The following is a 12391-nucleotide window of genomic DNA, read 5'->3' as shown; positions in this document are numbered from 1 at the left end:
TACATAGGGCATTATGCAGATACATCGTACGTAACTACATCGTCAAAGCTTCAGCCAAACCCACACCGCTTTAACTCGTGTACATGTTGTATTGTTGGTTAGAGCTTAAGCTTGGCACAAATAAAAGATTAGATAGATAGATGGATAGATAGATAGATAGATAGATAGATAGATAGATAGATAGATAGATAGATAGATAGATAGATAGATAGATAGATAGATAGATAGATAGATAGATAGATAGATAGATAGATAGATAGATAGATAGATAGATAGATAGATAGATAGATAGATAGATAGATAGATAGATAGATAGATATTTCCGTATTTGAAGTCTAATAAATCTATTATGTTTTCTCTGGCCGATTTAAAAGCAAACCGTAGCATCCGTGATACTAGGCATAAAGAGGAATGGCACGTCCGCACACCTCGGACCAATTACGATAAACAATCATTAACACATACAGTTCCCATTCTACTTAATCAACTCGCACAGGAAGACTTTGATCCTTTATGCAATTCCAATAACGAAATAAGACTTATTAGTCAGTTATGCCAAATAGACTAGTATGTCATAAAAGTTTTGTTTACATATTGCAGTCATGAGTGCGTGATAGCACACCTGTACATACGTGTATATAGATCTGTGTGCATTGCTTGTGCATATGGTCTGTATCTGCATGCGTGTATATAGGTATAAATGCGAAATTCTATGTGTATATAAGTATATATGTCTTTGTGTAATTTTATACTAGATTTTCTTTTGTTGAAAGTGCATTTTGTTTCCAATGTTACTTTGTTGCAAGTGTTGCATTTTTCGTAATGTTTCTGCAGTGCTCTGCTGTCAAACGTATAAGGGGGCGGGACCCTCGTCAAGCTGTACCTCAGCTTTTAGTCCTGTCTCCTCTTTTTCAATGTGAAAAGAAATAAAAACCATTCATTCATAGATAGAAATTGTGCTTTTTTTTTTCAGTTGTTCCCGAATAAAAGCCTACCGGAGATGCCGAAATCAAGGCGCAAGATGAAATTCGGGCCTATCAGGACGACGCACGTAAGCAACTGAAAATGGTCGAAGAGAACATGCTTTCATGACGGCGGCAACTGCTGTTGCTCGATTTGTAATGAGTTGTGCGGTAGGTCGAGGCAGCTTACAGCTTAAAGCGCGTCAAGACAGCTTACAAAGAAGCCACTTAAGGTGGCGGCCCCACTCCGGCGGCACGAGCAACCCGTTTTCAGTAATTTTGGGGCAACCGTGGCGGCTCTTCTACTTAGGATATAAAGTTGTCGTATATATCATAACAAAGCTTAATTCTTGTAGATTCCAACTATATATAATATAAAGAAATTGATTAATGTGATTTAGAAATAAATGTTCAAGAACAATCATGAGATACATGATTTTGGCGAACTGTATCTCGATTGTGACCATATTTAGAAGAAACTACCGCATTTACTGCATTGCGGCTTGCTCTGCAGCTTTAGCACATATTTATCTATTTCCTAGACGCAGCAACATAATGTTGAATTTTCAATTTTTGGATAACTTGCTTTTGAAGATTGCCAAATATCGCAATCTTCTGTTGTAAACAGCCCAGGAACTACACGCTCAAGGAAGCTAAATTTTGGATAAATTAGAGTTCAAAGAATTTCCATTTAGGAAGCAAAATAAATTTCATTCATGTGCCTTAGTTTTAAACCGCAGCTTCGTAGCTTTAGTACCTTCCCGCAAAAATGGGCAAAAGTAAAACCAGAATTATAAATATTGCATAATTTCGGTCACATTATTAGAAAAACTAATAAAGGTACATGAATGAAATTTTTGCGTCCTAAATGTAAATTTCTTGAACTCTACTTTGTCCAAAATTTAGCTTCCTTGAGCGTGTAGTTGCCGGGCTGTTTACAACAGAAGATTGCGATATTTGGCAATCTTCAAAAGCAAGTTATCCAAAAATTGAAAATTCAACATTATTTTGCTGCGTCTAGGAAATAGATAAATATGTGCTAAAGCTGCAGAGCAAGCCGCAATGCAGTAAATGCGGTAGTTTCTTCTAAATATGGTCACAACTGAGACACAGTTCGCCAAAATCATGTATCTCATGCTTGTTCTTGAACATTTATTTCTAAATGACATTAATCAATTTCTTTATATTATATATAGTTGGAATCTACAAGAATTAAGCTTTGTTATGATATATACGACAACTTTATATCCTAAGTAGAAGAGCCGCCACGGTTGCCCCAAAATTACTGAAAACGGGTTGCTCGTGCCGCCGGAATGGGGCCGCCACCTTAAACGCGAAGAAATCGTAAAGTACCATTTAGTCGCCTTTTTGTACAGACATTAAATTAAATTTTATTTTCGTTCATATTTATATTGGGTGGAAAGGGGAATGAAACTGCCTTTGATGATTTGTGCGCCCCATACAGGAAATCTCTTGCCGAAAAGAAGAAACAATTAGGCGACAAACTACGTCACTCCGGGCCGCGTCTTTGCGCCAAAATTCCCGCCTCAGTATCGTATATTTGCCTTGCTGAGTAGCAAATTTGGGGGTGAATGCCCATGCTCTTTTAACAACATTTTAAATGCTAATCAAGACATGTTAGTTTGTTATATATACATGCTTGCCATATTTTCGGGGGATAAAGTGCGTCCACTAAGGAGCATAAATTATCTGTGCATGCTGCATTTTGCTAGATTGCACAGCGTTGCAAATAAAATTAACGGAAATATAACTTTTAAGGCATTGCATAGAAGTTAACTCCAAGCTAACTTAGCCAATGCTTTAGAATAGGCCGAAGCACTCTACATGAGGATGCGACTAAGTGACTGTTGTTGGCTAATGTATGGAGCAAGCCATACTATATCTTATATTCTGCTTAATTGCAAATTAATGAAAGAGTTCCAATGAGAAAGTTGTCGAGATTTCATCTAATTCAGTCATATAATTCATCAGCTTTTGACTTCTCGTTACGCAACAATTTTTTCCGCGTCTTAAAGTGACCTCCGAAATATGAAAAACGTCGCAGTTTCGCCCGAAAGGCAAAGCATCAATTGCAATAGCAAATTAGTAGAGAGCTATTCGGAGTAGGGATAATAGTTTTATCGGCTGCATAAACTTGGACACATCCGCTTACTATAACTGAATTAACAAGCGTGGTGTCAGCGCGCACAAGCAAACATGAATAGATCACACTGAATGACCGCAGACAACGACTGTCAAAACGCTGGCAGCAATCGCAGCCGCCGCAGCGGGCAAGGTTCGCGCGGTCTATCGCTTCAAAGGAAACTGAGCGGCGGATGCATAGCGCATACAAAGGTCAGAGCCGTGTGGCGATAAGAGACCGTGCGGGCGACGGCTACAGCCGGGCAAAGTACGAACGGAGTTGTTGGCAGAGTACTATAGAAGCTGCGCCCCCCCCCCCCCCCTCTCTCTCTCCCGCGCTGCCTTCCCGCTTTCTTGCTTTCGCGTGGGAGATTGAGTGGCCCGTACGCTCGATTCCAAGATACGCCTTTGGTGCCGGAGCACAGCGTCGCCCCGCCTCCCTCCCTCCTATACCCCCACGGCTTTTCGCGCGACGGTCGCGTTTGCTTTCGGCCGTGCGTTCGCTCTCCGTGATAGCGCGCGTGTCCCCCGCGCGCTTTCGCTCGTGCATACGGCGCGCGGCGACGATTTTATCGCCCTTGGAATCTATACGGAACCTCACGTCGACGTCGACGACGGCGACGCCGATGGCAGAAATCCGATTGAAGTGTCCATATAATTGCTATCGCAATAAAATTAAAGAAGAACAGAGAAACCCTTGACATGCCCGACGGCGCGCCGCGATTGCAGTGCTCTCCAACGTGTCACGTATGAACGAACAACTCATTTAGCCTGGTGTGCTGCCGCTTAAAACGTTACAGGGCAGGTGTTGGCTGCGCGGTTTACGACGGTGATGTGCTTGCCTCGCTCGAGGAGCACGGAGCCGCAGCATGCTGGCGGCCCGATGCTGGGTGACGTTAACAGAACGTCGCTTCGAGGGGCGCGGTTTTGAGCTCGTTGCAGCCTCCCAGTTTCTCTTTCGCGCGCTCCGATAGCCAAAATTCGTCGTGCCACAGTTCCGCGGGTAATCGCATTTTTCCAGATCAAAAAGTTGATGTGGCTTTTACGGAGAGTTTGCTTCCATTCCCCAATTACGATGAGTGCACTGAAACTGGAAGTTCAAAAGCTAGTTCACGTATTTTGTTAATTAGCGACTAATTAGTACCACGTATTACTCGTCACCCGTGGTCGGCGCCACTGACGATAGGTCTCCGAAGAAACAGCCCTTTCATTTCAGAACGGCAATTTTTAGATATTACTTAATGTCTTCGTAGAAACACCCTATATATTTGTTCATTTTTGTATAGCCTCGCCCAACTATTTGTTCTCTCGCCAAAGATGTTCGGCCTCGCGGGACTTCAGTACCTTTCCCGTGGTCACTCAGTGTCGTCGCAGTATCCGCTGACCTTCGAACAAGTGGGCCACGTAAGTATAGGGCTGTGCTCTGTATAGTGCAGTGTTTTGCCACTTTCCAGCGACATTCCCTGTACAACCACCACAGCTAATCACTTCATGCCTCTCCGCCTTCCCGTGAACTTGTGTCTTGTTTGTGTTCCACGAACTCTGATATATACCAATGCGTCCCACCAGATTACTCGATTTCGCGTCGCTGGGCGCGTAGGAGCGCTGGCAGGATCCAACGCTCATAATATGGCACCCGGAGCTGAGAATCCTAATTTAGAAATTATCGCGATGACGCAAGTTCACTGTCTTTAAGTAATTGGAGAAATTAATCAGCGACGCGGCAAACATGATAATAAAGCATTCCGAGCAGTGGCGTCGGAATGTTTTTTTTTTTTTTTTTTTTTTCATTGGGGCAAGGACGAAACGAGTAAACCAGAAATAACAGCGCTCGTTCTGTCCAGTTGACTCGCTTCGTTGGTGTCTACTTCGCGCTGTATCAATATGAACTATACCGTGTAATCAATCTAGGATCTAAATGTATATTCCTAAGTGATGTTTGAAATGGTACAAAGTCGCACAAACACATTTATGCGCTCGTGCATATCATTGTCACTCTGTGCCAAACGTGGACTTTCTTTCCGCGTTTCTTACAACAAACGTCTCCACTCCGGACTCTAAGCTCAGAGTGGCCGTTAAATCACCGTGCACGTGCAAAAGGAGCAGATGCGTCAACCTTTCCTGCGACATTGTGCTTCGAAAGCACGTCTCCATACGTCGCAGGGCACTGAAGGATCGTTCGGATGTTGCCGAGGACGCGGGGACCTGTGAGAATTAGAAGCACAAGTTTGAACACTTCCTCAAAAATTAGCTTAACGTTTGGAGCTTGATCCTATACAGCAATTCGTGAACATCTGGAATGGCGTCGCCCCTGCTGCTGGCGGAAGCATCAGCTACTGCGCGGCAAGCCTGGAGATGTCGAAGTCTGAGGAGTGGAGCCCCAGTTCCTCCTCCAAGACTGCGGCAGAAGGAGGACTTCCCTTGGCTGCTTCAATTACGATTCCTTCTAGACGAACAAACTCGTCGAGTCCAGGCTGAACGAATCTCCTGTACGTGGACTTATGCCCTTTGACTGGGGGAGCCATGATGATGCTCCCTCATATTTACATGATGGGGAGCCGGCACTCCCCCTCTTCCGACGCCCCTGATCCCGAGCTGTGTCGGATTCGAACCAGCGAGGCTCGTGTTGGCGTCATCGCAAATGCAGATCGGCGAGCGCGAAGCGGCGCGGACATACTTCCGCTAGACTTTGTATTCGATTAAAGAGGAAGTTTAACGTTCCAGAGCAACACTGGGCTATGATTAACACCGTAGTGAAGGGCTCCGGATTAATCTCGACACCCAGTGTGTGTGTTTAACGTGCAGCTAAATCTAAATACACAATTTTTCTTTCTCTTTTTACATTTCGCCTCTATAAAATGTAATCATCATCATCATCATCATCATTATCATCATCATCATCATCATCATCATCATCATCATCATCATCATCATCATCATCATCATCATCATCATCATCCAAATCAGCAGCAAAACAATATAGCCACTGTACCACTGTGGGTACCGTGGCTATATTGCCACTGTACCCACAGTGGAGCCTGTTTGATGCGGCACTTTTTGAAGCAAGAGAAAGCCGAACCCATAAAGCTATACAGCAGACATTTCTACATGGATATTAACGCAACAGTTCGTTCGCAAATCGCTATTTCTTTTCGCATTTATTTTGAGGATTTGCGTAGAGTTACGTAGTTAAACCTTTCGTATGCGTTTGCAAGAAGTATCAGGCCGCGTATAGCAATATACCACCGCAGCCGTGATGTGCGACGAATTGTGTAGAGGCTGTTTCTTGCACTACATTCGTTGCCTCTGTTATTAGATGTTCGTGGAAAACTGCGTCTCAGCGTCCGTGTCGAATTCGTGGTTGATTAAGGCGCCTCTTATTCATGTCCAGATCTGTCTACCCATGTATGTTCATAGTAGGTAAATACAGTATATGCCGTTGTCCGTGAACAACTTCGGTATATTTGATCGAGGCGACTAGAAAGATCGCTGCTGTTTATTTCTATTGCCGCGCACTTTTACAGGCTCATGGTTTGATGTTCTACAATGCGACTATCACGTATCAGCCACATGTGCCTGCCATGCTCAGTGTGGAAGGAATTCGAGACGGAGGTCACGTCTACCTTAACGGTGTAAGTATGGCATATGCCTAACCCGCCGTGGTTGCTCAGTGGCTATGGTGTTGGGCTGCTGAGCACGAGGTCGCGGGATCGAATCCCGGCCACGGCGGTCGCATTTCGATGGGGGCGAAATGCGCTAACACCCGTGTACTTAGATTTAGGTGCACGTTAAAGAAGCCCAGGTGGTCCAAATTTCCGGAGTGCCCCACTACGGCGTGCCTCATAATCAGATCGTGGTTTTGGCACGTAAAATCCCTTAATTTAATTTTTAATGGTATATTCCTAGTTTCACAGCTGTGCCAGCAACATGCACCAAAAGCACTACGCTAAGATGCGTGTGCTGAATCGTGACATATTTTTGTTCCAGTTATCAGAACATAAGGAATGGTAGGCGAAAATATAACGGGTACAGCTTTTGCGGAGAGAGATATTATTTTTTATACGCGTTTTACGCGAAAGTGCACTCTATATTCGAGCAGCATCGATACAAATATGGTTATTAATTTCGCGGCGAAAGCTGATTTTGCTCGGTTTGTATACACCTCGAGCGTGTACTGTGAAAATCTGGTTGTACCCAGCTTTTTCCTCGAATAACTATTGGCTCCGCGGCTTGCCATAACGTTCTCCCAATTCTGAATACCTGGTAGGCATATCAGTGACGCGGTTACGCAGCGACTGAAGACGGCAATGTTCTTAAGAAAGACTTGAGAGGCGGGCTAGTTGGTATTGCAGGAGTAATAAACTTTAAGCGGGAGGGAGACGAAGTTTCCCTTGCGCTTAAATGTTACTTTAGCCAGGGAATGCTCATGAACGAGACTTAGTAAGAAATTAATAAAGAGGAAATAGAAACACTGTTGCTAGGAAACACTTCTTTCGGAAACCTTTTGTAGCATGTTTGCGAAAAATAAGTGCATTTTACGTCTCGTGGACTGTTGCTAGCAGGCACAGAAGGTATACTTTCTGTAGAACTTTCGGGCACGCTCTCAACAGTCGAGCGCGAGCATTGGTTGCATCCAGGCACTTCTCGCTGAGATAGACGAGAGAAACAGCGCCGGTGGCGAGCCTGAGGATACTTGAACACGGCTGCTCACCGCCATGGCCGGGCGGCCGCCTCGGCGAAGAGGTGGTTGGTTCGAAACTCACCGGCGGACGCCCACCGGTTTTGTGAAGCGGGTGTACAGGCGTCCTTCAGCCTGTCGCTTAGTTGTTACAGTGGTGCCTGAAGAGACTGTGGGAGTCCCGAAACATCTATCGGGGTGACTGAGTATCGAACCACATCGCTAACAGGGCACGTGTATACGTGTGTTTTCCGTGAGTTTGGTCTCATACATCTATATGTCGGCTGCACCTCGCGCATGACTGCAGAGGTGTCACTCACGTATGCATGTATACGCATCATATGTCGTGAACGGCCAACATGAAGCCGAAGAAGAACAGGTCTGGTTTCGCACTTCAAGCACGTCTTCGTATTCTACCATGACGTGTTCTTTTCTTTTCGCGATTTAATTAATGGTTTTACATGGCTATAGTATATGTAGTTGAGCACTGCACGGGCTCGGGCTTACCCTAAAGCCCGTGCCCTACCCGGCCCGGCCCGTGGGCCGGGCCGGGTAGAGCAGTTTTTTCGTGGGCTCGGGCCGGGCTCGGGCATGTCATGTGTTTTTTGACGCTGGCCCGGGCCGGGCTCGGACTTTCTGGTGGTGTGCGTGTAACGTGCATCGAGTTATCCTCGCGGATCTCGACTCAGAAAAACATGTCTTTTTCGGTCTCGGGCCGGGGTTCGGGCAGGTTTCGAGCCGGGCTCGGGCCGGGTTCGGGCGTAAGGTAAAGGGGTGGTGGGCCGGGCGGGTAACGTAGATTATTTCCGGGCCCGGGCCGGGCCCGGGTCTCGCCATAAAACTTTTGGTCGGGCCCGGGTGGGCATCCCAACGTAAAAACGGCCTGTGCAGTGCTCTAATATGTACAAGTGATAGTATAGATGGCCGAGATTCAGCCACCGCAGCGTTAATTAACAACATCGTTGTATTTCAGAACTTCCAACTGCCCCCCCCCCCCCAAAAAAAAAAAACGAAAAAGAAAACGGAAACAGGAAGTGATACAGAAATTCCAGGAAATTTGGGGTGACTTTGTCATTACTGGCGCCTATAGCTAAGTCAGCAGCGAAGTCAAATACAGTACGGTCGCTCACTGCACTGACTGCAATATAAGCTCTACGCTTTGCGATTTATCATGACGTCATCAAATATCGTCATCAGCGTCACTGCTCGTGTCTATACCTTTCGGTAATGCGTTATTGGGGTATAACACTACGGTTAGGTTATTCTAAAGCTTTTTATTAATAGATCTCTCCGCAACACGTTGTATCAGTGGTATTTTCCTACATAAAAGAGCAGAAGTTGCAGTTAGCCGGTTTGCTGATTATGTGTTCTAACAGTTGACGGCCATATTGGAATGCATCAAAGCACCGCAGTGCTTTGTACTCTAGTTCTGAGCTTCATCCTTTATTTTATGCCTTGTTTTGCAGTAATGTTAGTCGTATGAAACCTTTCTCGCAATTTTTTCTATCTCCTTGATTTTTTGCAGGTTTTTGTGGATTCCATATCCCGTGCCGAGAACAATAATGCCCTACTGATTAAAGCGAAACTACACCAAGAACTGACAATTCTCGTTCATAATGAGGGCAGGATCTCATCGGGGAAAGACCTAAGCGATAGTAAGGTGCGTGTCGTCTCTACTGCTAACTTTGTTCCCTTATTACTTTGACCCAGTTAACACTCACAGGTAATTTTGTTTCATGTCATTTACTAATCCAATGGTAAACCCTCAGGAAGATGAAAAATTTAATAAAGACACCAAAACCCAGATCACATTACGAGACATGAAATCAGGTCTCAATTAAAAGGCACTTGATCAGACGAAAGAAATTTTGTTCAGGGAATTTGGTGAACAGAAGCGCCCAAACTTTTTTTTTTTTTTTTTGCGTAAGAAATGATAAAAGTAAACGCCAAGAGAGAGAGAGAGAGAGAATGCGAGAGCGGTTAGTTTGCCGAGGCTTGAGACAAACTTCGCGCGGCAAACGTAGGAGCAACCATAGTTATGGCATGAATGTAACAAAAAAAAAAAAAAAGGCCGGGCTGCTGAGTGAAGTACCGTTACTCAATTTCGGCAGGGGATTGTCTCGAACGTGACGTTGGACAAACGCCTGCTCACCAACTGGACCATGCGGCCAGTTCCGCTCACCAACGCCAACTGGCTCACGGATTACGCGCAGATGCGCTCTATTCGAGAACAAACCTCTCTGAGAGCCGCCAGTTCAGCTTTCGAGGTGCGCGTCTTTGCTGCCAAGTTCGAGCTGCCTGCCTCCGATGCCTACGACGTGTTTTTGAGGCCCGACCAGAAGACGAAGGTAATCGCCGTTAGCACGCAATGCAGGCATATATCAGATGTGCCACTATATAGCCCAATTTACCGCGGACAGTTAATTATGCTACGTACCCGGGTTCTTTGGAACGCCGTAACGTGGTTACACACACGACATCGTTCGTTCGCACCACCATAGCGCGTCCTGCAGAACCAACTGTGTTAGTGTATGTATGTGTGTGTGGGTTTCCCTGATTTCGTCTCGTGCCCCAGCTGTGTTTGGAATGACGGGCTCGTTAGCAATGTACTGTGCAGAACAGAACCTTCAGCATATCTAAAGGCGCCCACTTGATTGTCCTGACGAGATAGTTGGTGCATTTCTGTTAGTATGATTGACTACGTGAATTAAAAAAAGTTGTCGCAGTTTCACCCGAAAGGCGAAGCATCAATTGCGATAGCAACTTAGTAGAGAGCTATACGGAGTAAGGATGGTAGTTTTATCCGCTGTACAAACTTGGTCATGCAGCAGCACCGGCAACACACAGCACTGTTGTCGACGCCGTCGGCGTTTTGCCCGCGTTCGCACAAAATGCGTGCGGCGTTGGTGACTGTTGCCGGAGCCTCTGATATAAATAGGCACTTGGCAGCTAACCGTCGCCTCCCTTCCCTGCCCCCCCCCCCCCCCCCCCCCCCACGGCCTTTCGTGCGTCAGAAGAAGGCGCGTTTGCTCTACATATATGGTGATTGTAAAGGAGGAAAGAGACGCCTACTTCTGCAGCCCTTAAGCGAGCACGGCACAGAACGCGCGTTTGTTCTCCGCCGTGCGTTCACTCCCCGTGAAAGCGCGCGTCCCTCGCGCCCTTTCACTCGCACATACAGCGTTCGGCGGCGCGCGGCGACGATTTCATCTCCATTGACGTCATACGGAACCTCACGGCGACGGCGACGGCGACGGCGACGGCGACGGCAGAAATCTGCTTTGGAGTGTCCATATAATTGCTATCGCAATAAAAACAGCCTTACCTCGAGGCCAACTCTGCTATTTGCATATTCAAATGCATCTATGATACGCAGAAATGCTCAAATACACACTTTACAAGTTTTTTAACTCAGTACCAATAGCAAATATCGCAGTTCTGTAAACATCTATTAGAGCATTTGAAACAAGCAGATTTAATATACGAGTTAAAAACTTACGTCAAATTGTTGCAATGCCTATACGACCGTTATGCACATGCCCTGTACTCACAAATCAGTGGTATATTGCTGAGTGATGCACATTACATCGATTTGGTCCGCTTTAGATGCCATATCAATTTTTATTGCTGAGTTACATGGTTGTAAATTTGATACTAGAGCTTCCCTGATGTTTTACGATTTTAATTTTTAAGTATTTATACGGAAATTAAAAAAAAGCACTTCCTACAGTAAGTATAGATTATAACTTTTCTTTCTTTTAAATACAACAAAGCTCATCCGATTCCCTACACATAGATGCCGAGCGGAACGATGTCTCATTTGCCATGTATTTAAAAATACATGTAATCTGAGAAATCGCTTATTCTATCTGTAGATACGAGCACCATATGAAGTAAAGCTTCCTTACATCACACAAGGACACACGGTCAAGATTGATGCGTTCGTCTATAATCACGTAAACCAATGTTTACCGATAGTTCCTGTGGCGAGCCTGCTTTTTTTTTATGACACTGAGCGGTTTCTTAGCGGTTAATAGCGCGTCACATATGTGACGCGTTATCTTCGGTTACCCTGCATAGATCCCCGTCACGTTCGCAACGAGCAACAGATCGGCCGCCACCTGAATTGACAATCTAAAGAAAGATGAAATGGCGCAGTTGGCCGCATGCTGCGCAATAACTCTGTGAGCCGCGTTTTGACGAAATAATGATTCTTCGAGGACATGTTGTTAGGCTTGTCTTTGTTTGCTTAAGGACATATGTAATACCGTGCAGTCTTCGCACTGCGTTACTTATGACTTGAATAAAGATTCTCAAGTGGTGCTGGAATGAGACTCAATGCGAATTTATGGAAACATACGATATATATACAGGGTGTTTCAGCGAACACTTTCAAAAATTCTTAAAGGTTGCCTGTGGTAGATAGCACAATTCTAGTTCATGAGCTGGTCTACTTGAAGAGGCGGACATTACTTGCACAATAAATTGAAATTCATAATCGAATAATTAACAAAAATTCACTAATTAAGTTTTAACTAATTACCGGATGGCCCATATTGCAATTTACAAATTGTAGCCGTGGAGTTCGCAAGGCGGATCCACTTGGAAC

The 12391-nt window shown here is 45.2% G+C and overlaps 2 protein-coding genes across 2 annotated transcripts in view; both read left to right on the top strand.

The window, feature by feature from the left end:
* The window catches only part of LOC119448221 (beta-galactosidase-1-like protein), an 87711-nt gene that overhangs the window by 22806 nt on the left and 52514 nt on the right, over positions 1-12391 (top strand). Inside the window, exons 11-12 of the mRNA XM_049665141.1 lie at positions 974-1051; positions 4422-4508. Of these exons, the coding sequence (XP_049521098.1) occupies positions 974-1051; positions 4422-4508 (165 nt within the window). The remainder of the gene's footprint in view (positions 1-973; positions 1052-4421; positions 4509-12391) is intronic.
* LOC125944651 (beta-galactosidase-like) overlaps positions 5812-12391 on the top strand; it is a 9816-nt gene continuing 3236 nt past the window's right edge. The window contains exons 1-3 of the mRNA XM_049665245.1: positions 5812-6736; positions 9308-9442; positions 9894-10130. Coding sequence (XP_049521202.1) covers positions 6641-6736; positions 9308-9442; positions 9894-10130 — 468 coding nt within the window. The 5' untranslated portion in view covers positions 5812-6640. The remainder of the gene's footprint in view (positions 6737-9307; positions 9443-9893; positions 10131-12391) is intronic.

Source organism: Dermacentor silvarum, chromosome 4, assembly GCF_013339745.2.
Source record: "Dermacentor silvarum isolate Dsil-2018 chromosome 4, BIME_Dsil_1.4, whole genome shotgun sequence".
NCBI lineage: Eukaryota > Metazoa > Arthropoda > Arachnida > Ixodida > Ixodidae > Dermacentor > Dermacentor silvarum.
The sequence above is the reverse complement of the archived record's forward strand: the minus strand, read 5'-3'. Positions and strand labels throughout refer to the sequence as shown.